The sequence below is a fragment of the Malaclemys terrapin genome, chromosome 14, assembly GCF_027887155.1.
Source record: "Malaclemys terrapin pileata isolate rMalTer1 chromosome 14, rMalTer1.hap1, whole genome shotgun sequence".
NCBI classification, from domain to species: Eukaryota; Metazoa; Chordata; order Testudines; family Emydidae; genus Malaclemys; species Malaclemys terrapin.
This window is the reverse complement of record NC_071518.1, coordinates 37,814,376-37,840,098: the sequence shown is the minus strand read 5'-3', so window position 1 is coordinate 37,840,098 and position 25,723 is coordinate 37,814,376. Positions and strand designations below refer to the sequence as shown.

General features: G+C 46.3%; 2 protein-coding genes across 9 annotated transcripts in view; one reads left to right on the top strand and one right to left on the bottom strand.

Moving 5' to 3' along the window:
• Nucleotides 1-5,041: 5,041 nt before the first annotated feature.
• Nucleotides 5,042-10,986, bottom strand: GINS3 (GINS complex subunit 3). Its single transcript, XM_054048799.1, has 3 exons — nucleotides 10,796-10,986; nucleotides 9,085-9,318; nucleotides 5,042-6,912 (listed from the first exon to the last, which is right to left on the bottom strand). The coding sequence occupies exons 1-3, from the start codon at nucleotides 10,973-10,975 to the stop codon at nucleotides 6,682-6,684; spliced, it is 645 nt and encodes a 214-aa protein (XP_053904774.1). The 5' UTR covers nucleotides 10,976-10,986; the 3' UTR covers nucleotides 5,042-6,681.
• Nucleotides 10,987-10,989: 3 nt separating this feature from the next.
• Nucleotides 10,990-25,723, top strand: part of LOC128848703 (diacylglycerol O-acyltransferase 1-like) — a 45,364-nt gene continuing 30,630 nt past the window's right edge. For 4 of the 8 annotated variants that reach the window (XM_054048796.1, XM_054048793.1, XM_054048792.1 and 1 more), the window contains exons 1-2: nucleotides 10,990-11,481; nucleotides 16,038-16,158. In XM_054048796.1, the coding sequence (XP_053904771.1) occupies nucleotides 11,292-11,481; nucleotides 16,038-16,158 (311 nt within the window). In that variant the 5' untranslated portion in view covers nucleotides 10,990-11,291. The other 4 variants (XM_054048794.1, XM_054048798.1, XM_054048797.1 and 1 more) reach the window with 4 other exon arrangements.

The window sequence follows — 25,723 nt, the reverse complement described above, 5'->3', positions numbered from 1 at the left end:
AATAAAAAAAAAAAATGTTACAGTAGGACTCATACAAAAACAGCATCTTCTGCTCAGTGCTCCCTCTGCTGACTCTGACAAGGCGGTTCACAAACAGCACAAAGAAGGTGAGTGAACAGACAGGGTCATTTCAAACTCCTCTCGGAACTAGTGGGGAAAATTCAGTAATTAACCGATAAATGTGTCCGATTCCGCAAGCAAGAGGTTAATACAAACACTGCCATAAAAAGAAGGGCAACGGTGTGTCCCTTACTTTGAATAACGTTGGCAGCAGACAATACAGCTTGAGTTCCTGACATGATTGGTCTAAATGACTGGCTGAGATCACAATGGCTTGGTCATAGGAGTCAGACATCACCAAGCCTTCCTCCCTCTCCCAATGAATCTGTGGATCATCAGCAAGGGATCGGAGCATTTCCGGGGTCAGATTTAACTGTGGGGGAAGGTGTTGGGCCAGTAACGTACATGTCAAAATCCAACCCAGCCCCAGCGTGTCTGTCCTCTCTTCAGGCGTGTGAATAATGGGAAGTGGGGTTGGGGGTGCATGGAGAGGTGGTTAAGATGCCTACGGTCTGTCTACACTTCAGGGGGGAGCTAGCCTCCCAGCCTGGGTAGAGAGACTCATGAGAGCTTGGCTCGAGCTAGCACATTACAAATAGCTGTGTGGACATGGTGGTTCAGGGACAGCTTGGGCTCTGAAGCACACCTGGGCTCCTAGGCGTGAGAGGCCAAGGTGCAGCACCCACACGGCTATGTTTAGCGTGCTAGGTCAAGGCGCTTGCTTCCAGCCTTCAGTGCCGATATACCCCTACAGTCCTGCTGATGCGAGGAAACAGAACGCATGACCTTGGAGCAAAAGTTTGCGGCTTCTTACAGATTCCCCAAGAGTCAATGGGCTTGGAGTAAGAATCACAGTTCATTCTGCAGGGATCTCCACCCAGCTCCATTCCCCAACTGAAAGCTCCACTGTGAGGTGACTCTTCCCCCAGGAGGTATTTCCATGGGAAGCCTGTGTTATGATGAACACTAACGATCTGCCCTAGGTAAAAAACCTGCTGTCACCCAGGCTGACTTTGCAGAGTGTAAAAAAGGTGAAAATGGCTGAGAACTGGACAAGTAACAGAATGTGAATCGCAGGGATGAGTCAGTCTGGTGATACCCTAAACAAAAAGAGCTCTCAGCCATGATTGTAGCTCTGTCCCCATCTCTTCTCCCTGATTCAACAGACGCTCTCAGAGTGACACGGAGAGTGACGATCCTGGAATCTTATTATATAGGTTACTGTAGCACATAGGAGCCCTACTCCCAGACCAATACGCCCTCCTGTTATCTTAGTGCCTTTAGAAATGGACTCTGCCCACCACAGGTTTAAATCATGTTGCCTGTTCACAGGGAAGCTTGGAAAGCCAAGTCAAACCCATCACAGAGATCCCTTTCTCAGGCTAGTCTTGGAAAAAGAAACCAGTGGTCCCATAGGATGCTAGTGTAGACCAGACTCCCCAAATACTCCCCACTCATCCCATCCCTGAATAGTCCCAGCACTATGAGCAATCGGGGATGTTATTAGCGGCTTCGTACAGAATCTCACTGAAGACTATTTGCAATATTAAGTGCTTAGGACTCCGCTCGCTCCAGCAGAAATACTGCCACTCGGGGAAAACCACCCAAACTTAACAGTTCCACTTCAGATCACTATTCTGCTTGACACACAACACTTACAGTGAAAACAAGTAAAAGTTTATTGAACAAAGTGTAGAAATTCATGTGATAGGAAGCAGAAGTACTAAAAACATATGGTTACATATAAAATAAAATCATGTTCTAGAACCTAGACACTTTCATGTCTTAGAGAGCAATGCTCACCCAAAGTCCTTGCACCGTTTTACAGCCAGGTTTGGCTGTGATCTTGCCTTGATTGCCCCGTCAGCGTGCCTCCTCAGTGAAAGATCTAGGGCGTCTGTTTGCACCCACAGATATATCAGAATTATTGACTGTCCTTATTCATAAACCAGATGCCCCCCTGCTGGTTGTTTTTTCCTGTATATTCCTTTCTTGTAGATTTCACAATCTCAATCAGCATTTGACTTTGTCTGTAAATCAGCATCCATTGTGAGGCACACAATAACCATACAAGTGTCCGGCGAGATGCCCTGCCTAAAAACACCGTGTCCACAGCATGTCATCTCCTGGTTACCTATCTTAACTTTAAGATTTTAAGAACACAATTTCCAGTATGGATAAGTAACTCCTTAAATATTATCTGTGCAAACATTTTGAAGTGATTATGGAGACCTGTAGGCCACTGCCTCTCAGTAGAGACCTTACATGTCACCCTTTGGTGAACTAATATGCCTCTATCTGACCCAGGGGATCCCTGTGCAACCCTATGCATCCCTTGTGCTCTCTGCTGGTTGGCACCAAGAAGTCCCTGGGTCATACCTCACTGCTCAAATTGATGCAGTAGGGCTCGGCCACTGGCTAATCTGTAGGTGTTGGCTCAGAACCCCCCTTGCCAGGACAGTGGTGGGATTTTCAAAAGACTTACAAGCACACACCTCATTGATTTGCAATAGGATTTGTGCTCCAAACTCACTTTGGTACTTTCAAAAATCCCACCCTAAAATGTCTTCCTGTTAAATAGATTCCTTCCCGCCAAAGGATGTGCTAAAAGGTCTGGTGCCACTTTTTGCTTTATCTTTTCCTGATTGCTATTTCTTGATCTAGCTTGACCTCTCTGCTATGGAGAATGATGTCCAATACTGAATTCAGAACGACTACACCCACTACTTCCAGTCTGGCAGGGGCAATCAATGTCTTCTCTTTGCCAACCAAAAATAACCCAAGCCCAGAGGACAGACTGAAACATTGATTAGAGCACAAAGCAGCTGGCGAAGAAGCAGCAACAGAAGTAAAAAAGGAGGAAAGAACTGGGATGGGTGGTTTTGCATGTTGGGTGAAAAGCTATTTATATTTAATTGGGCATCATACCTCAGTGGCTGCCTCTGCTGTAAAGAAAAGTACCTGAGAAGCAATAAATAAAAAGTTTAAAGAGAATCTAAGTGCAAATGTAGACTCAGTAGGAGTTTTCCAACTCACTACTTCTGACAGGGATTCGCTGCCAGTTTTCTAGAGCGACCTTCCACTTTGCTGGTTTGTTAAATACATGCTCCTTAACTTTGTTAGTCAAATGCCAGGGATTGTTTCTGTTTTACAAGTATGCAAATCCAAACTCTTCTCACTTTAGTTTGCTGCTGTGTGATTACGAAGTACAGTTTCTGTTTATCAAAATTACGCAGTAGGCTTAGCCAGATACCTTACAAGGCTTCTCAATGGCATCTAGTCTCTGGAACAGCCATGAAGTATTTCTGGATAGAATAAGGCATACAAGGCAGCAAGAAAATCAATAGCACATAAAATCTGCTAACTGGTGGCTGCAATTTAAGAGGACATTGTCAGGTTAAATATGTTTTCTTTTAAAAAGTCCTATCTATTTTTATTTTTATTAATAACACCTGAAAGTATCAAAGGAACATTTGTCTACAGAAAAAAACCACCACATTTATGTGAAAATTTTGTACCTACTATTGTCACAAGTACACCTAAGATTACTGAAAGAGGTTAGAGAAAAAAATTCTCTATTTTTTAAGTTGTTCACTTTGTGCGTTTGACAGCATTTTATGCAGAATCATTTCAATGTCTTTTCTGCTTGAGAGAAAACAATTTTTTTTAAAAACATGCCATGAAAATTGGTAAAAGAATTTAGGGAACGCGTGTTGTTTGGCAATCAGACTAGATTTCACGTCATTGCTCCTCCCCTTTAAAACTGGGTTTTTAAAACCTAAATGACTTTTAAATCATATATGTTGATTGGTCTCATTTTTCACTTCACTAAGCTTGGACAATGAAAACAGATTGTGTTTGTTTTGTTCTTATTTTGGAGCGCCTGCATTCTAGTAGTTAGAGCACTGAGTAGGAGTCAGGACACGGATTCTATTTCTGGCTCTGCCATCATGTTGATGTGTGACCTTTGGTGTGTCACGTATGTCTGTGCCTCAGTTTCCCCCTCTGGGATTGTGAGAATTCATTAGCTAATATTTGGAATGTGTTTGAACATAAGCACTATATACCGTGACTGCTGTACAGTATTATCATCATCAGTCAATTTCACTTTCCGGTTCTTGAGTATTACCACAATGCTTGGGCTGCACATGCTGCAAGAGAATGTTTACATCAAAAATATCAAATAGTTTTCCCCAGAATTAAAAACAAAAACTCCAAAATCTAAGCCTAAATACTGACACATTTCTGTCACTCGGGTTTTATACTTTTTTTTTTTAAAAAACAAAATCAAAGGTTGGAGCCTTCTATCAACCTAGGAGTCATAGGCGTTAACTACATGGGTGCTCCGGGGCTGGAGCACCCACAGGGAAAAATTAGTGGGTCCCTGCTCCTCTGCCTACCTCCCAGCGCTTCCCACCCAGCCGCTGCCAAACAACTGTTTGGCCGCTCTGGGAAGGGGGGAGGGGAAGAGTGGGAACGCGGCACGCTCAGGGGAAGAGGTGGGGCCGGGGATTTGGGGAAGGAGTCGGAATAGGGGCAGGGAGGGGGCGGAGTTGGGTGGGGACTTTGGGGAAAGGATTGGAATAGAGGCAGGACCTCGTGGAAGGGGTGGAGTCAGGGTGGGGCCGGGGGCAGAGCGGGGTTGAGCACCCATCGGCAGGAGCAGAAGTTGGCGCCTATGCTAGCAGTGTCTCTAATGTGACTCGTGGCAAATGCTAGGGGAGCTGGGAGTCAAACAGAAGATGTTCCTATGCCAGCGGAAGTGTATAAACGTAACACTCCTATGTTGGGGAGCGGTGTGAAGAACATGGTGGGTTCTAGCAACAAGACTTCGCTAACCCTGTGGCTAAGGTTTCCGAGTGGCCATTCTTCTCCTGGCCACGACTGATTCTCAGCAGCAGGGCAATTACAGAGAGAGACTCTGTGTGAAGAACTTATTTCACATGAAACGCTCATTTATGCAGCACAGAAATCCCAAAATAGAAAATATACAAATCCAGGCTAAAATTAGTTTCTTATAAAAAAATGCATCATTTTCATAGCATGCTGTCACTTAGCACAGTGGCATTTAATAATGTGCATGCTTGAACTCCCTCTTCATAGTCCACTAGCCGCTACTTCGTCTCCTGCAGTGGGACAGGTTGCCCTGTGCACTTCAGAGACCATGGCAAGTTGAAGATGCTGCCGTATCCAGCAGTCAGTGTCCTTTTTGACTAACTGCAGAGGCAGAGCTTTCACTCCTGAGGCCCAAAGAGTGGTCACTTGCCCATTCTGGGGGATCCCTTAGCCAACACTTACATTAAGTATTCGTGGACAAGAACAAGTTGCCCATACAAAATTTAGCTCTCCATGGGCCTGATCCCAAGAGATGCTGAAAGTCTGATTAACATCCACAGCTACTAATGAAGTCAACAGGGACTGTGAATGCTCAGCACCTCTCAGGAGAAGGCCCCTCTTGTTAGTTACTTTTTAAAGGGCTTCCTCCCAAGGAAGGCTAAGAAACACCCAGATAGTTTCTAATGACTTATCCCAAGAATACCAATTCCAATGGTCCCATGAGTAGCTTTCTAGAGAGGGAACCATGTGTTTCTGGGTGTTCTCCTGCCCTCCAATGTGACTCACAAGCAGAGCTAGGTTTTGAGGACATCTCCATATAGCAACCCTTGTGCTGTTTAATTAGTTCTAATTCCATTCGCTCCCAATGGCAAGAATGTTGTTTCCTCTCTGGAAATGCCAATAGATCAGAAAGAAAGAAACAACTCATTAGCTCTGCCCCTTCACCATTAGCCAAAACTAGCAATCAGGATAACTTCTTCCACGAACCGGTGTCCACATCACAAAAACCACCATGCATCTAGGAGTGAATGGGCATTCCATTCCCACCTGCTGCCCAGAAGTGGGCTTTCCGGGTATAGTAGTGGCAGTGGGAGGTGGAGGCAGGGTGCATAAAGCTTGCAGCACCACTTCAACTGCTGTGTGGACAAACAGAAGGCAGTCTCCACTGTACCAATGACAAGCATTAAAATCACATACGAAACTAAAGCAGCAACAGAATCAGCTAACAGCAGATGCTTACCCCTAACAAAGGCACTTGTACTGGCACATTAAGCCATAGCAAGAAAGAAGGGGATAACACAATGCAGTCTATACCACTCTTCTCCTCATGTTACTGTGATGTCCTCTGGAATCAGCTGTTCCCATGTCAACACATTGGGGTATGTGTGGGGAAGGTGGGATTTGAGGTGGGGGTGAAAGAGCTGAAACTACATTTTCAGAATCCCTATTTACAATTCCAGATCTATTTACATGATAAAAACAGTAAATATTAAATGATCCTCTTTCAGAAGAGCCTTTTATATCCACTCAGCTATGAAGCCAAAACTATTACCGTAACTCCATGGGAGAAGGATGTGTGTGCTATAAAACAATTGTGTGATGTATTCCTGTTATACTCGTCCTCTAGTCTAAAACATGCTTTGGTCTAATCTGAAGATGCTGTGCAGAAGAACTTCAGTTAAACTGGGAGGAGAGTCTGTCCCTTCCCAAGGTTGGCTGGTCTCTCTTCTCTCTGACACAGAGTACCTCAGTGTCCCCTGTAGCAGTTTTGCGTCCTTCTAGCTTTCAACCATCCATGTCTGTGAATTTTCTCTTCCTGTAATTCTGCACCAGGCTGGACGCTGTGATCTGAGAAGCCTGCCCCTTCTCCCAGCACTGAAAGTCATTCAGCCCTTTCTGGCCAGCTCGAAACAACGCTCGTTCCAGCTCGTCCAGCTGTGCCACCAGTGCAGAGGTGTCCTCGTTGTAGGCATTCTGGGAGGAGTCCATGATGCGACGGAAACGGCCAATAAATGTCTAAGGGAGAGAAGCAGAATTACCAATGGCTAAGGAAGATTCTTCTTGAACTCAGGTGCTAGAGACCTTTGCTTACGGAGCTGAAAGATCCAGGGTTCTAGTCCCTATGCTGTCTGTATGCACGCAGCCAAGGATTTGTTCTGGGCTAGCACCTGACTGCTGGTACTGAGCTCGACGTACTCAAGGATAAGCTTAACCTAACTGGGGTGGATGGATGAGTATACAAAATCCTGCATCACTGGGTGGAATTAGTTTTGGTCAAGCATGATTGTTGCCTTCTAGTGGCTGGCCAAGAGAGGCTACTAAAACATAATACAACTATAATTCCACCTCCATTCAAGTGGGAGAAGTCATTGGTTTTGGAGCAGGGGGCCTTGCTCGGCTGCAGCCCATTAATCTGTGGTCATGCATTTGTTACAATGCTGCTTAATGTTGTTCTTCTCAAAATTGAGCCAAATGAGACTCCTTTTTAAAGGCAATATTATTACTCCTGATTGCATTTACCAAACACAAACCTCCCTCTGCCTCCGAAGCACTTGGGATTCTGCTCAAACACTTTCACATTCAGTACAATTCAAAAACATACAATACATAAACAATACATTTAAAAAGCTAAACAAAGAGGGGATCATTTAAAAGATTTTTTCCCTACCACCGGGGTTAAAAAAAAAAAAAAAAAAGGATGTAATAAGTTACAAAGAAAGGAAAAAGGGTTAAACTCTTGATAATCTTTGGAAATTGGGTTTAAGATTACTTGGGAAACCATGCTTTTAGAAGCACCAGTCTCAAAATATGACTGGGTTTTATTTATTATTTCTAGTATATGCATTTATTCGGCATCTAAAACTTTGGTATTTGGGTGCTCTACAAGCACCATATAGAGACTTTCAAACTCTCAGTGAGCGCTCTGAAATTTAGTCACACATTTCATTTACACTTCTTTGAACGTTAGTTTATTTATGCCATGATCTACAAAACCCAACTCATCAACAGGGAGGAGGGACACTGTGGTGGGGCAGATCCTCACTCCAGTCAGGAAGGGGTTAAAGAGCTCTTCTACCCTGTTTCCCCGAAAATAAGACAGTGTCTTATATTAATTTTTGCTCCCAAAGATGCGCTAGGTCTTATTTTCAGGGGATGTCTTATTTTTCAGAAATGAAAAATGCCTTATTATCGGTGGATGCCTTATTATCGGGGAGGTCTTATTATCGGGGGGATGCCTTATATTACAACGAGAGGCAAAACTGTAAGTAGGCCTTATTTTCGGAGGATGTCTTATTTTCGGGGAAACAGGGTAGGCACAATCAGCACCCAGCCCAGCACACCAGTGAAGCCTGTCAAGCCTGGAGATGAGCAAGTCCTTACAGGCGAGTATCCCTGCTCAGGGCAATGTGGCACTCAGAGGAAAGCGGAGCCCCGGAGGCTCACAGCACAGGGGCTGCTTATGAATCTCTGCCACCTTGACCCTCTGGTACGGTAAAAGGACCATCTTTACCTTGTTTTCTTTCTATTACAGTCCCAGGCACTCAACCTGAGCCCCTCAGACACACAGACAATTAAGACCCTAGACTCCCCCCACTCTCTTCAGAGACTATTTAACTTTTGCCTTGCAGAGAACAATGGGGTGAGCCTGTACTGCAGGATTATTGTTTGCCTTTTTTGTTTTGGATGCTGTTATACCAAGAAGTGAGCATGTAGGTGGGGGAGCAGTGTCCCTCAGATATACAACGAGAGGACTAAACGCTGCACTCCGAACCAGCAAAATCGTGATGCGTACAGCCAGGGAAGGATATCTGGGACCAAAGAGGCGCACACTCTCACCCCAACGGGATGCTCTAGAGGTACAATCTCTGACAGATGCTTTGCATACTCTGTTATTAAGAAGTGATGCAGCAAAGTGGTTCCTCTTCTAGGTGACACCATGTTCCTTGTACAAAACTCACAGGACCAAATTCGGCTCCTGGATGAATACGTGTGAATCTTACTGAATTTTCTGGTATCTGAATATGCACATCTGAGGCCAGAGGGCCTGATCTTGCAGTCCTTACTCAGGCTAAAATCATGTTTTTACATGTTGTTTACAGCAAAGTTGCAGGAAATATGGAGGAGGCAGCAGCAAAGAAAAAGGAAACCATATCTACCAAAGGAACCAGACTTGGTTCAAATACTTGCCTGCAGTATAGTCTGAGCTATCTCTGGATTCTCGGGATTGTCAAAATTCAGGAGCTGGGAGCCAAAGCCATAGTAGTACGGCCCCATTTTATGCAGGTCAACCACATTGGCATCAGCACTGAACACAGTCCGCCAGCCTTCCTTGTAAATCTTGGGCAGTTCCACTGAAAGTGTCCTCCGTTTGTTGTCATACAACCCTTTTGCTAGCCACAGGGGTATTTCCACCTTTGAACCCTGCATTCACACAACAGAAACCCCCCCCCCCCCCAAAAAAAAATAGGTAAATGAACTTCGATCAGGATAACAAATAAACATGATTCTCAGATGAATACTGAAGTTTCACAAGGGAGTGATTTTATTTCAGTCTACAATAGTGGAAACTAATGTAAATCATAGATTTTTGGTTGTCACTGGCAAAGTCCACAGGCATAAAATTTATGTTAGAATGAGTGCCAAAGTATGAGGCACCGAAAGACAGCTGCATGTGTAACATGTAGAATATAAATAAAAAACAATATTGCAGTGTAAGGAAATTTACAAGGAGAGTCCCTGATCCAGCAGACACTTTCACATATGTCCGGTGGCACCTCAAAGACTAACAGATTTATTTGGGCATAAGCTTTCGTGGGTAAAACGAAAGCTTTTACCCACGAAAGCTTATGCCCAAATAAATCTGTTAGTCTTTGAGGTGCCACTGGACTACTTGTTGTTTTTGTGGCTACAGACTAACACGGCTACCCCCTGATACTTTTCACATACACCTCTACCCCGATATAACGCGACCCGATATAACACGAATTCGGATATAACGCGGTAAAGCAGTGCTCGGGGGGGGGGGAGGGGGCTGCGCGCTCTGGCAGATCAAAGCACGTTCGATATAATGCAGTTTCACCTATAATGTGGTAAGATTTTTTGGCTCCCGAGGACAGCATTACATCAGGGTAGAGGTGTATGTGCAACTTTGTTCATGTGATTCCCCGCAATAGGATTACTCCGGGAAGTAATTTTACACATACAATTTATTTGCAGGGCACGGTCCCTAGACAATAACCAGAATTTAAACTAAACATCTAACCAACAGTAACTACATTCTCTACCAAAAATTCTCACTTCACTGCAATATTTAGTGGGCATAACATTGATAGGCCCTTAAAAAAATACCCCAGCCACAGTAATTGCATTAGTAAATGCATTCTACAGGCTGAGGGTATGCTATATAAATAAGTACTTTCTGATACTGGTTTGAAGCGACATTACCCTTTAATTTCACTAAACAGCCCTTGGATCTCAGATCAGACTATGGGGTGGGGTAAAAGGGGCCCACACAGAGCAGTGTGCAGCCCCGCTAGTCTTTAATGCAAACGGGCATAGAGCCTACTGCGATGTATTGCACCCCAGGCAAACCTGCCCCCCCACCCCCCAGGGTGCAATCCCGCCTTCCAGCAGAGACCTCCAGTAACCCGCCCAACGCCGAGCTCACGGGGGAGACTACACTTCCCAGCATGCCCCGCTCCACCCCTGAGCTCAGCCCTCGGCCAGAGGCCCCGCGTCTCCTCATGCCCGAGCCCCGGCGGGCAGATACAACGCGCGGCTCCCGCCTGCTCAGCCCGCGTCAGCGCCCGGCCCGCCCCGCTCTCTCGCCCACCCGCCGGTCTGTCACGTGGCCAGGCCCGGTGGCTGCCGGGAGCTGTAGTCCCCGGCGGCGGGTTACCTCCGGGATGCCGTCGCTCTGGCCGGCCCCCGCGCCCTTGCCCAGCACGGCAGCCAGGCGGGGCAGGGCAGCCTCCACGCGCCCCGGCAGCTTCTCCTGGGACATGAGGATGTCTTCCAGCGAGAGGAAGTTCTCCTCGGGCCCCAGCCCGGGCCCCACTGGGAAATAGGCTTCGGCCATGGCGGGGCGGCGGGGCGGCGGCGCGCTCCAACCCCGCGGCTCCCGCTCAGCCGCTGCCAGGCAGAAGCAGCCGCTAGGCCAGGGGACGGACAACGCGCATGCGTCCCTTTCTCCCCACCCCGGAGGCCGGCCGCAGCGCCAGGCGAGAGCAATCGAGGGGAGAGGGTGTGCGCGCGCGCGCACGTGCCATCAGTCACACGCTGCGAAGAGCCGCGATGGGGGCCCGCGCAGCTGGGAGTTGCCACTTGCGAGGCCAACGGTGTTGCACCCCGGCCCCGCCCGGTGGGGGAGGGGCGCTGCTTCCCGACCCCGCCCGATGGGGGGAGGGGTCTCCTGCCCCGCGGGTGCTGCACCCCCGCCCTGCCCGATGGATCGTTGCGGGCGGCGCGAGCGGGGCTGGCGGGGCGCGTGCTGCCTCATGACTCTAGCGGGGGCGGCCGGTAACCGACAGCGCCGCGGCGTCGAAGCGCGGGGCCGGGGGCCAACGGGAGGCGGAGCATGTGAGGGTGAGGCCCCCTGCCGTCAATAGGGGGCTAGGAGGGGGAGCTCCCCTCGGGCGGGGGGACCCCCCCAATACTCAGTGGTGTGCCTGGGGGACCCCCCAATACTCAGTGGTGTGCCTGGGGGACCCCCCAATACTCAGTGGTGTGCTGCAAAGACACAGTGTATAACAGCTTTATTTCTAAACCAAATGGACCCACTGCTTCCTGCTTCCCCCCCCCATCACCAGCTCTGCCCCTCCCATTGCACCCAGGCTGGCCCCTGGGGACACCAGCTGCCCTCTGGGGATACCAGGCCCCTGGCTCTTCCCAATGCCCACATCCCTTCCCGCTGCCCCCCCGGTCCAGACGGGCAGTTTGCATTTGGGTTGAATCCAGCCTTGGTCTGGGACAGGTTGAGTCGTGATGTCATGAAATGCCCGCATGAGACAACGCCACCCCCTTGCTGTGGCATAATAACATTGCACTGGCAGGAGGTAGTGTTCAGGCTAACCTCCAACAGCCCTGCATGCAGGACCACTCCGGTGAAATCAGGACAGTCACGTAAAAGCCCGGCCTTTTGGGAACCTCTCGCTTCACTACAAAGTTGTGAAGAAAGGACCTGGGAATGACATGTTGCACAGAAGAGTTCATCGGGCTGTACAGACACGTAGGAAGACAGTCCCTGCCCCAAAGAAGTTACAGTTTGTTTAGATTTTTAAAATCTTGGGAGAAATTCTGGCAAAATTCTCATTGACTTTAATGGGACTAGATTTTCATCCCTAGTGAATTTAAATTAAAACTAAAAACATATCATTCAGAAGCTTTAGACTGCTCTGTCTAATTTGATGGCAGGTCTCTTCAGTGGAGCTGGTTGGCATGAGAACATACCTCCATCCCATAAACTGTACTGGCTTCCCTCATGCAAGTTATTTTTAATTTAACGTAAAGCCCTCTGGCCTAGAATCTCAAAGGTATTTAGGCGCCTCACTCCCATGGGGGTGAAGTGTCTCGATACCTTTGAGGATCTGGGCGTGATTTGGCATTTGTCTGTTTTAGAGTGTGGCCATCTCCTTTGTGATGGCTGAAATCAGCTGGAGTGTTTTTGCTGACTGTCTAAGACAGGGGTCGGCAACCTTTCGGAAGTGGTGTGCCGAGTCTTCGTTTATTCACTCTAATTTAAGGTTTCGCGTGCCAGTCATACATTTTAACGTTTTTAGAAGGTCTCTTTCTAAAAGTCTATAATATATAACTAAACTATTGTTGTATGTAAAGTAAATAAAGTTTTTAAAATGTTTAAGAATGTTCATTTAAAATTAAAATGCAGAGCCCCCCGGACCGGTGGCTAGGACCCGGGCAGTGTGAGTGCCACTGAAAATCAGCTCGCGTGCTGCCTTCGGCACGCGTGCCATAGGTTGCCTACCCCTGGTCTAAGATCTTGATGCAGGCAGTTCTTGGTTGGAAGGTCCCTGTCTGTGGAACTTTCTCATTCAGGCAGGTGTCAGATCTTGAATTTGTTAACCTTCAGCATGTTGTGCTAGGCTCATCTTTTCAGCTAAGCCTTTGCCGACTGGATCTAACCAGAGGCACTGGGACAGGTTCACACGGATGCAACCCAGGTAGTGAGTCGCTGACAGCAGGAAGTCAGCCTGGAGAAGGGGCATAGTGATACAAACCATCCTTGCTTCTCTTTCCTTCCTTATCAGAACCCTAGGGGAGAGCACAACTGCCTGTATTTGAGGTTTGAATCTTTTCGTCAGTGCAGCCACTCTGACAGCACAGGGGAGCTGCAAATTGCACTCCATTATGCCCAGGGGGTGAATCTGGCCCTATCCACAAACTGTATGAAGACCACAGTGAGTATGAATTGGATCTGCGTGGTTAGGTATTCCTTTTTTTCTTTGGAGTGGAAACAAGGGTCATTTTGCTTAATAAGGGACATAGTGAAAATCCAGACAAATTAATATCTGTGCTAATTAGGTTTAAGTAGATCTTAATGATCTCTGAATGCCAACGATTTAATTATTTAATTGTTTTCATGCAGAAGCAGGATATTGGATTTGAATTCAAATGCCACATTCGCTTTAGTGCTATAACTCAATAGACCAGAGATAATGCTTCTAGGTTAAAATCACACTCTTTGGGCCAGATTTTGATCTTGAGTAAACAAGTATAACTCCAGAGTAACTGCACTGATTTAACCGGAGTTACTCCAGACTTACACTGGTATAACTGAAAGCAGACTTCTTTTGTCCTTGTCTTGCTTGTTTAGAAATTTTAAAAAGTTTTACATTTTATTTGGGAATTCATGTTTTTCTCTTTGCTTAATTAAACCTTGTTTGCCTTGCCTTTAATTGTGCAGGTTAGAAATAAAACAACATCAAAACCCCTGTACTATTACTAAGCACAATAATCTATAAAGTAACAGAGCTTTTATGTCATTGATAAATATTTTACTTTCCTTGTATCAGGGTTTATAGCTATGTTTATCAATCTCTGCTCATATAAAGCTTTGAGTAGATTTGAAAGAAACATGAGCATCGGTACACCGTGGGAAATGGTGATTTGGGTTGTTCCCACAGTTTTTGATTACTTAAGCAGAATGATATTTTTGAAACTCACTCTGTTTCCCTTCCAACCAAAGACATACTGGCAAATGGACCAGGAATGAATCAAAGGTATGGGGTGGGATTTTGAAAAACACTAAGCCGCTTTCAGTAGGAGTCAGGGCCTAATTCTCATCAACGTTCTTGAAAATTCCATCCTGTTTTTAGTGTGGTCAGTATTAAAGTTGAAGGGTGGTAACTAATGTAGCCAAAACCAGACTAATCTGAAAAAAAGCCTGAATAGAAGAACAATATAGGGAATACTGTGATCATAAGACTTTTTCAATACATTTTAATGAACACTGGCTCATGATGATTTAGCCATGAATTGCAAAATTTCTCCCTAGTGGTTTAAAAATTGACGGCCTCTGATTCAGTGTGAAAGACTGGTGGCTCTTATCCTCTCTTTGGAATGTAGCTTTAAGTTTAGGTCCATATTGGGCCAATTTGTCAGAGATTGACTTTTCATTGATTTTGAGCCTCTCCGATTGTACCACTCTTACAATTGAATACAGCCAAAGTTTTAGAGTAAACTCGGCTTGGATCCATGCAAAATATATGGCCCCAAATAGGTTCATATATTTGTGGGATCAGATTAGCAAAATGTGGGGAACTTTTGAAACATGGGTCCTAGCCTGTCACACCTCCCCCAACCTCCACCTTTGATTCTGGTTTAATCTGGCACGGCTTGTTAAAAGAGTGAGTGGGGAAGTTGAGTCTGCTCCGTGGAATGGATCACCCAGCTGACCCTTTTTTGTGCAGAGGGTTGGGATTCTGTATGCCACTCTTTGTTTTACTGGGAAAAATAATAATGGAAATGTATAGATTGAACTGGGATTATAAAAAGTGTGTGTGATTATTTCCCATGAACACTTGTTTTTTATCATCTTTTGAGGGGTGAAATCAGTCATTGTACTTGCCAACTAAAAATCTACATTTGAATCTTCCAAGATTTCCCTTTAAAAATTTATATATATCAAAAAGAGAAAGAATAAAGGAAGAGATTTTGCAGTTCATGACTAACTCCCCAGTCAATGTCACTTTTTTCATTACTTTTACATTCTTATGATCACAGTGTTCTCCATGGAGCCGTCTGCTCAAGCTGGTTTCAGGCTGGTTTGATATTGTTTTGACTGTGTTCATTTCCACACTTTTATTTTGATCAAAATCAAACCTGCTAAAACAGCCAAATTTGCAACACTTTGTTAAATCTTGTATTATCTATTTTGTTCAAGGAAAATGTCATCAAAAGTTTTTTTTAAAGTACAAAATGTTGGGCTAAGAATACACACTTGGATTATTTATTCATTGCTTAGATACCATGGTAATAGGAGCCATACAAAAAACATAGGTAGATAAAAAGTAACAACAGTTTTTTGTGAACTCCAGTATGCTGAAGTTGTGAAAATCCAAATGAACCTGATTTGTTAGTTAGCTGAGTAGAAAGGACATACACAGACCAAGGAGCAGAAGGAATATCTGCACAGGTGTATACAAATATGACACCCATACTTTGCCAGTTTTAGAAAGTCTCAGGTACATTAAATCTTTGCAACAATGCAATGCACAACTGAAGGGCAAAAACCAACACCAGAAAAAAGATTCACATAAAAATGAAAAGGTCAACATTTTGTCTTTTTCCCTAGTAAGATTCCAAGTTTTCATCCATTGTACAGAAAACAGTTGGTATATTTCAGATAGAAGTCTTAAATATTGTCCTTGATTTGTGATGAGACAGAGAAATTTTGGAATAATTTTATTTCCATCCTTGCACATTTTCCAGAGGGCTGGTATAACAGATTTCAAGAGTCCTTTTTAAAGGACAGTTTTGAATGAAGAGTCTAATTGACAAGACTGGACTAAAAAATAATCCCTGTTTAATCGGGTCATAGGAACAACGTCTTTGTGCTGAAAATGGATGTTTGCAGAGATTGTGAAAGGAGAGGATTGTACAAATGGAGTCATCTCTTTTTATAGGGTTTGGAATCAAAATGTCCGGAAAGAGAAAAAAGAAAATTAATATTTCCATCAATCCCGAGATGCCTCAGCCTGAAATGAATGATACTGAAGTGAGACAAGACGACCCAGAGAGACTGAGGTACAGGGCAAACACAAAGATAAAAGAATCACATAATTTCAAAGAACACTCTTATACTTATTACAGGACTACTCTGAGGCCATATCTACATTGCCGGTGGTACAAGTGGCACTGGAGCAGTGCTGCTGCTATGCCGCTGTAGTGTAGACCTTTCCTACAGTGACGGAAGGGGTTTTTTAGGGCTGTCAAGTGATTAAAACAATTAATTGTGATTAAACGCACAATTAAAAAAAATCACGATTAATCATGCTGTTAAACAATAATAGAGTACTATTTATATAAATATTTGTGGATGTTTTCCACCTTTTCAAATATATTGATTTCCATTACAACACAGAATACAAAGTGTACAGTGCTGACTTTATATTTATTTTTATTATAAATATTTTCACTGTAAAAATAAAAGAAATAGTATTTTTCAATTCACTTAATACAAATCCTGTAGTGCAATCTCTTTATCATGAACGTTGACTTTACAAATGTAGAATTATGTACAAAAAATAACTGCATTCAAAAATGAAACGATGTAAAACTAGAGCCTACAAGTCCACTCAGTCCTACTTCTTGTTCAGCCAATCACTCAGACAAACAAGTTTGTTTACATTTGCAGGAGATAATGCTGCCCGCCTCTTGTTTACAATGGCACCTGAAAGTGAGAACAGACGTTCTCATGGCACTGTTGTAGCCGGCCTTGCAAGATATCTACATGCCAGATGCGCTAAAGGTTCATATGTCCCTTCACTCACCATTCCAGAGGACATGCGTTCATGCTGATGATGGGTTCTGCTCAATAACGATCCAAAGCAGTGCGGACCAACACATGTTCATTTTAATCATCTGAGTCAGATGCCACGAGCAGAAGGTTGATTTTCTTTTTAGGTGGTTCGCGTTCTGTAGTTTCCGCATTGGAGTGTTGCTCTTTTAAGACTTCTGAAAACATGACTCATCCCGATCAGATTTTGGAAGGCACTTCAAATTCTTAAATCTTGAGTCAAGTGCTGTAGCTATCTGTAGAAATCTTACATTTCTTTGTGTTTTGTCAATCTGCAGTGAAAGTGTTCTTAAAACGAACAACATGCTGGGTCATCATCCGAGACTGCTATAACTTGAAATATGTGGCATAATGCAGGTAAAACACGGAACAGGAGACGTACAATTCTCCCCCAAGGAGTTCAGGCACAAATTTAACTAATGCATTATTTTTTTAAGAAGTGGCATCAGTATGGAAGCATGTCCTCTGGAATGGTGGCCAAAGCATGAAGGGGCATACGAATGTTTAGCATATCTGGCACGTCAATACCTTGCAATGCCAGCTACAAAAGTGCCATGCAAATGCTTGTTCTCACTGTCAGGTGACGTTGTAAATAAGAAGCGGGCAGCATTATCTCCCATAAACGTAAACAAACTTGTTTCTCTTAGGGCTACGCGAATAGCGTAGCTGAAGTCGAAATATCTTGGATCGAATTACCTGGGGTCCACATGGCGCGGGATCGACGGCCGTGGCTCCCCCGTCGACTGCGCTACTGCCGCTCGCTCTGGTGGAGTTCCGGAGTCGACGGTGAGCACGTTTGGGGATTGATATATCACGTCTTAACGAGACACGATATATCGATCCCGGATAAATCGATTGCTACCCGCCGATATGGCGGGTAGTGAAGACATACCCTTAGCGATTGGCTGAACAAGAAGTACGACTGAATGTACTTGTAGGCTCTAAAGTTTTACATTGTTTTGTTTCTGAGTGCAGTTATGTAACAAAAAAAATCTACATTTGTAAGTTGCATTTTCATGATAAAGAGATTGCACTACGGTACTTCTATGAGGTGAATTGAAAAAAAATTCTTTTGTTTATCATTTTTACAGTGCAAATATTTGTAATAAAAATAATATAAAGTGAGCACTGTACACTTTGTATTCTATGTTGCAATTGAAATCAATATATTTGAAAATGTAGAAAAACATCCAAAATATTTAATACATTTCAATTGGTATTCTTTTGTTTAACAGTGCGATTAAAACTGCGCTTAATCGCATTGAATTTTTTTTATCACAATGAATTTTTTGGAGTTCATTGTGTGAGTTAACTGCGATTAATCGACAGCCCTAGTTTTTTTCATTGCTTTAGGTAATCTACCTCTCCCAGTGGCAGTAGCTAGGTCAATGGAAGAATGTTTCCGTCATCCTAGACATGTCTACACTGTCGGTTAGGTTGGCATAGCAATGTGAATTTTTCACACCCCTGAGCACCACAGGTATGTGAACCTAACTGTTAAGTATAGACCAGGCCTGAGAATTGTGTCTCTGTATGCGTTGTAAGAAATGTTGGAATTCAGCTGCCAGGTCATGTTTTGTATAGTTTGCCCTTCCATGGGGAATCAAGAGGATAGGACACAGAAAACAGAGAAGGTGAAAGTCTATCTTACCATAAAGGTTATAAATGAGAAGTGATGCCCCACTGAAGAGGGGAGTAAAGTATTGCAGCAGTAAATACTGGCTGTTATGGGGCAAACTGAATCACCTGAGCTCATGGTAGTGAAACTGGGGGAAAAGCAGGCAGTATCCCATTTCTCTTGGTATTAATCTATATCCCCACGATCTGGAATCCCAAATCTTCAGGCCAGGATTTCACCCTCTATCATAATGCATGGAATAGGGGTCATTGTGTGCACAGGTAATGCTCATGTCTGTTAGGGGCATGCATAAGGCTGCGAGTTTGTCATCGAGGTCATGGAAGTCACAGATTCTGTGACTTTTCATGACCTCTGTGACTTCTGCAGCGGCCCATGCAGCTGGCTCTGGGGCTGCCCGAGGAGCCCAGGCAGCTCCTGGGCCAGTTGCACTGGCCACTGCTGGGGAAGTCTTGGGCCCCCCCGTCTCCCAGCAGCAGCAGGAGGAGTTTGGGAGTTGGAGGGGGCTGGGACGCGGGAGGGGGTGAGGGCTCTGGGTGGCGCTTACTTTGGTGGGGAGGCTCCCTGGAAGCGGCAACAGGTCCCTCCCTCAGCTCCTAGCTCTGTGCTGCCTCTGTCCACAGGCACTGCCCCCACAGCACCCCTGAGGCTTCTTCCCCCACAGCACCCGCAGGACTCCCCGGGCTGCCCCCCCATGCACCCATGGCGCCCCCTGGGCCAAGCCCCCAGCATCCACGATGCCCCCCGGGCACCTGCAGCCCGCCCCCTGGGCACCCCTCCTCCACGAGCACCCACGGCATTCCCAAGATTTAGTCGGGTCCTGGACAGGTCACGGGCCGTGAATTTTTGTTTACTGTCTGTGACCTGTCCATGACTTTTACTAAAAATACCTGTGACTAAAACGTAGCCTTAGGCATGCACAGTTTTGAAGATCAGGGCCTTAGTGTTTGTCATGGGTGCTTTGAAGTTATAAGTTACTGTCATTATCCTTCAACCTGAAACTGTTCCAAATATTGGTTAAATCCATTTCTTTCCTTACTGGAACATTTGTTGATAGGAACAATTTGTGTTTCTTATTCAGCCTTGGGCTATGATGGGGGTAGCATACTTGTAGCGACCAGACATATTGTATCCTCCGTGCCAGATTTTGCAACCCATATGTTGAGTAGGACTGACAGTACTTGTGGAAGTAGTTCCATTGGCTTCCGTGGGATTACCTGTGGGAGTGAGTGCTGCTTCGCATGAATAAATATTGCAGAATCTGTCCCTCCTTGAGCAATTTAGCAGCTACTTCATTTCTTGGAGAAAAAGAAGAAAGCAAGACTAGGAGTCACTGCTGAAGCCTGGGTGAGAATAACAGCCTTTCTGCTGCTTTCTGGACACCTGCAAGGTCCATTAATAATGATTCAGGGAACGTCTACACTACTAAATTAGGTCGAATTTATAGAAGCTGGTTTTATAGAAATCGGTTTTATACAGTCGATTGTGTGTGTCCCCACATAAAATGCTCTAAGTGCATTAAGTCGGTGGACCATGTCCACAGTACCGAGGCTAGCGTCGACTTCCGAAGCATTGCACTGTGGGTAGCTATCCCACAATTCCCGCAGTCTCCGCCGCCCATTGGATTTCTGGGTTGAGATCCCAATGCCTGATGATGCAAAAACAGTGTCGCGGGGGTTCTGGGTATGTCGTCAGGCCCCTCCCCCTCCGTCAGAGCAATGGCAGACAATCGATTCATGCCTTTTTACCTGGGTTACCTGTGCAGACAACATACCACGCCAAGCATGGAGCCCGCTCAGCTCAGCTGAGCTCACCGTCACCATATGTCATCTGGGTGCCGGCAGACATGGTACTGCATTGCTACACAGCAGCAGCTAATTGCCTTTTGGCAGTAGACAGTGCAGTATGACTGATAGCCGTCATCAGCTATCTGGGTGCTGGCAGACGCGGGGCTGCATTGCTACACAGCAGCAGCTCCTTGCCTTTTGGCAGTGGATGGTGTATTACGACTGGTATCCGTCGTCGTCATACTCCTCAGTGAGTTCAGTCAGAGGCACCTGGGAAGACATGTTTTGTCTCCTGGCCTATTGAACCGTCTTGATGATGATGGCTAGCAGTCGTAGTACATCATTTTCTGCCAAGCACCCAGGAGATGCCGATGGCTATCAGTCATGCTGCACCGTCTGCTGCCAGCTTAAGTTGTAAAAAATAGATGGACCAGATTTGTTCTGTATTCATTTGCTTCCCCCCTCTCCGTGAAATCAATGGCCTGCTAAACCCAGGGTTTTGAGTTCAATCTTTGGGGGGGGGCCATTCTGTGTGACAGTTTGTGTTTCTCCCTGATGCACAGCCACCTTTGTTGATTTTAATTTCCTGTACCTGTAAGCCATGTCATCACTTGCCCCTCTCTCCCTCCCTCCATCAGACAATAGTTTCGCGCCTTTTTTCAGCCCAGACGCCATAGCACTGGGATCATGGAGCCCACTCAGATCACCGCGGCAATTATGAGCACTATGAACACCACGCGCATTGTCCTGGAGTATATGCAGAGCCAGAACATGCCAAAGCAAAACCAGGCGAGGAGGCAATTGCAGCGATTGCAGCGCGGCGACGAGAGTGATGAGGAAATTGACATGGACATAGACCTCTCACAAAGTACAGGCCCCAGCAATGTGCAAATCATGGTGTTACTGGGGCAGGTTCATGGCGTGGAACACCGATTCTGGGCCCGGGAAACAAGCAGAGACTGGTGGGACTGCATCGTGTTGCAGGTGTGGGACAATTCCCAGTGGCTGCAAAACTTTCGCATGCGTAAGGGCACTTTCATGGAACTTTGTGACTTGCTTTCCCCTGCCCTGAAGCGCCAGAATACCAGGATGAGAGCAGCCCTCACAGTTGAGAAGCAAGTGGTGATAGCCCCGTGGAAGCTTGCAACGCCAGACAGCTACCGGTCAGTCGGGAATCAATTTGGAGTGGGTAAATCTACTGTGGGGGCTGCTGTGATCCAAGTAGCCAACGCAATCAAAGACCTGCTGATATCAAGGGTAGTGACTCTGAGAAACGTGCAGGTCATAGTGGATGGCTTTGCTGCAATGGGATTCCCAAACTGTGGTGGGGCGATAGACGGAACCCATATCCCTATCTTGTCACCGGAGCACCAAGCCACCGAGTACATAAACCGCAAGGGGTACTTTTCAGTGCTGCTGCAAGCCCTGGTGGATCACAAGGGACATTTCAGTAACATCAACGTGGGATGGCCGGGAAAGGTACATGATGCTCACGTCTTCAGGAACTCTGGTCTGTTTCAAAAGCTGGAGGAAGGGACTTTCTTCCCGGACCAGAAAATAACCGTTGGGGATGTTGAAATTCCTATCATTATCCTTGGGGACCCAGCCTACCCCTTAATGCCATGGCTCATGAAGCCGTACACAGGCAGCCTGGACAGTAGTCAGGACCTGTTCAACTATAGGCTGAGCAAGTGCCGAATGGTGGTGGAATGTGCATTTGGACGTTTAAAAGCGCGCTGGCGCAGCTTACTGACTCGCTCAGACCTCAGCGAAAAGAATATCCCCATTGTTATTGCTGCTTGCTGTGCGCTCCACAATATCTGTGAGAGTAAGGGGGAGACATTTATGGCGGGGTGGGAGGTTGAGGCAAAACGCCTGGCCGCTGATTACGCACAGCCAGACACCAGGGCGGTTAGAAGAGTACAGCAGGGAGCGGTGCGCATCAGAGAAGCTTTGAAAACGAGTTTTGTGACTGGCCACGCTATGGTGTGAAACTTCTGTTTGTTTCTCCTTGATGAACCCCCCCCTCCCCCCCCCCCCCAGTTCACTCTACTTCCCTGTAAGCTAACCACCCTCCCCTCTCCCCTTCGAGCACCGCTTGCAGAGGCAATAAAGTCATTGTTACTTCACATTCATTAATTCTTTATTAATTCATCACATAATTAGGGGGATAACTGCCAAGGTAGCCCGGGAGGGGTGGGGGAGGAGGGAAGCGCCGGGTGGGGTGGGGGAGGAGGGAAGGACAAGGACACACTGCAGTTTAAAACTTTAAAACTTTAACTCTTATTGAAGGCCAGCCTTCTGATGCTTGGGCAATCATCTGGGGTGGAGTGTCTGGGTGGCTGGAGGCCCCCCCACCGCGTTCTTGGGTGTCTGGGTGAGGAGGCTATGGAACTTGGGGAGGAGGGCTGTTGGTTACACAGGGGCTGTAGCGGCGGTCTCTGCTCCTGCTGCCTTTCCTGCAGCTCAACCATACGCTGGAGCATATCAGTTTGATGCTCCAGCAGCCGGAGCATCGACTCTTGCCTTCTGTCAGCAAGCTGACGCCACCTATCCTCTTCAGCCCGCCACTTGCTCTCTTCAGCCTGCCACCTCTCCTCTCGTTCATATTGTGCTTTTTTGCACTCTGACATTGACTGCCTCCACGCATTCTGCTGTGCTCTGTCAGCGTGGGAGGACATCTGGAGCTCTGAGAACATATCATCCCGAGTCCACCGTTTTCTCCTTCTAATCTTCACTAGCCTCTGTGAAGGAGAAACATTTGCAGCTGGTGGAGGAGAAGGGAGAGGTGGTTAAAAAAGACACATTTTAGAGAACAATGGGTACACTCTTTCACGTTAAATTTTGCTGTTCACATTACACAGCACATGTGCTTTCGTTACAAGGTCGCATTTTTCCTCTTATATTGAGGGCCTGCCGGTTTGGTGTGAGAGATCACTCACGCAGTGCCAGGCAACAGAATTCGGCTTGCAGGCAGCCATGGTAAGCCACAGTCTTTTGGCTTTTTTAACCTTCATAACATGTAGGAATGGTTTCAAACAGCAGCGCCCTCATTTCCCATACCAAGGACCCGTTGGGTTGGCCATTTAAAATGGGTTTGCAATGTAAAAGGAGGGGCTGCGGTTTCCAGGTTAACATGCAGCACAAACCCAACTACCCCCTCCCCGCCACACACACACAATTCTCTGGGATGATCACTTCACCCCTCCCCCCCACCACCATGTGGCTAACAGCGGGGAACATTTCTGTTCAGCCGAGCAGGAACAGGTACCTCTGAATGTCCCCTTAATAAAATCACCCCATTTCAACCAGGTGACCGTGAATGATATCACTCTCCTGAGGATAACAAAGAGAGATAAGGAATGGATGTTGTCTGCCTGCCAGCAAACACTGGGACCATATGCTGCCATGCTTTGTTGTGCAATGATTCCAGACTACATGCTACTGGCCTGGCGTGGTAAAGTGTCCTACCATGGCGGACGGGATAAGGCAGCCCTCCCCAGAAACCTTTTGCAAAGGCTTTGGGATTACATGAAGGAGAACTTTCTGGAGATGTCCCTGGAGGATTTCCGCTCCATCCCCATACATGTTAACAGACTTTTCCAGTAGCTGTACTGGCCGCGATTGCCAGGGCAAATTAATCATTAAACACGCTTTTAAACCATGTGTAATATTTACAAAGGTACACTCACCAGAGGTCCCTTGTGTGCCCTCAGGATCTGGGAGCACGCCTTGGGTGAGTTCAGGGGTTACTGGTTCCAGGTCCAGGGTGATAAACATATCCTGGCTGTTGGGGAAACCGGTTTCTCCGCTTCCTTGCTGTGAGCTATCTTCATTGTCTTCATCATCATCCTCATCTTCCACGTATCCTGAACCCGCTTCCCTGTTATGTGATTCTCCATTGATGGAGTCAAAGCACACGGTTGGGGTAGTGGTGGCTGCACCCCCTAGAATGGCATGCAGCTCCGCGTAGAAGTGGCATGTTTGCGGCTCTGCCCCAGACCTTCCGTTTGCCTCTCTGGCTTTGTGGTAGGCTTGCCTTAGCTCCTTAATTTTCACGCGGCACTGCTGTGCATCCCTGTTATGGCCTCTGTCCTTCATGGCCTTTGAGACTTTTTCTAATATTTTGCCATTTTGTTTACTGCTACGGAGTTCAGCTAGCACTGATTCATCTCCCCATATGGCGAGCAGATCCCGTACCTCCCGTTTGGTCCATGCTGGAGCTCTTTTGCGATCCTGGGACTCCATCACGGTTACCTGTGCTGATGAGCTCTGCGTGGTCACCTGTGCTCTCCATGCTGGGCAAACAGGAAATGAAATTCAAAAGTTCGCGGGGCTTTTCCTGTCTACCTGGTCAGTGCATCTGAGTTGAGAGCGCTGTCCAGAGCGGTCACAATGAAGCACTGTGGGATAGCTCCCGGAGGCCAATAACGTCGAATTCCTTCCACACTACCCCAAATCCGACCCACAAAGGCTGATTTTAGCGCTAATCCCCTCGTTGGAGGTGGAGTAAAGAAACCGGTTTAAAAGGCCCTTTAAGTCGAAAGAAAGGGCTTCGTTGTGTGGATGTGTCAAGTCTTAATTCGATTTAGCGCTGCTAAAGTCGACCTAAACTCGTAGTGTAGACCAGGCCTAAGACTCGTCATCCCCTAGATCTCCAAGCACTTTTCCCTGACAAAGGAGGAACACATTTTACAGCTAGTGAAACAAACCAGGTCTTCTGAATTCTAGTCTAGTGTGGGGTCTTCTAGGCCACACTACCACCCTATGACATTACTGCTTTCTACGGTTGGCCTATAAGATTAGGACTTGCCTACATAGGAAGGAAGAATTCCATGCATCACTACAGGCTGGGGACTGACTGGCTAAGCAGCAATTCTGCAAAAAAAGACCTGAGGATTACAGTGGATGAGAAGCTGGATATGAGTTACCAGTGTGCCCTTGTTGCCAAGAAGGCTAATGGCATATTGGGCTGTATTAGTAGGCACATTGCCAGCAGATCGAGGGAAGTGATTATTCCCCTCTATTCAGCACTGGTGAGGCCACACCTGGAGTATTGCGACCATTTTTGGTCCACCCACTACAGAAGGGATGTGGACAAATTGGAGAGAGTCCAGCGGAGGGCAATGAAAATGATTAGGGGGCTGGGACACATGACTTATGAGGAGAAGCTGAGGAAAGTGGGCTTGTTTAGTCTGCAGAAGAGAAGAGTGAGGGGGGATTTGATAGCAGCCTTCAACTACCTGAAGGGGGGTTCCAAAGAGGATGAAGCTCGGCTGTTCTCAGTGGTGGCAGATGACAGAACAAGGAGCAGTGGTCTCAAGTTGCAGTGGGGGAGGTCTAGGTTGGCTATTAGGAAACACTATTTCA

Coding starts and splice junctions, on each gene's coding strand:
- GINS3 (XM_054048799.1), bottom strand. CDS start 10,975: ATGGCCGAAGCCTATTTCCCAGTGGGGCCCGGGCTGGGGCCCGAGGAG. Junction 9,319..10,795: donor AGAGCGACGGCATCCCGGAG/GTAACCCGCCGC, acceptor GTGTGAATGCAG/GGTTCAAAGGTGGAAATACC. Junction 6,913..9,084: donor TAGCTCAGACTATACTGCAG/GCAAGTATTTGA, acceptor TCTCTCCCTTAG/ACATTTATTGGCCGTTTCCG.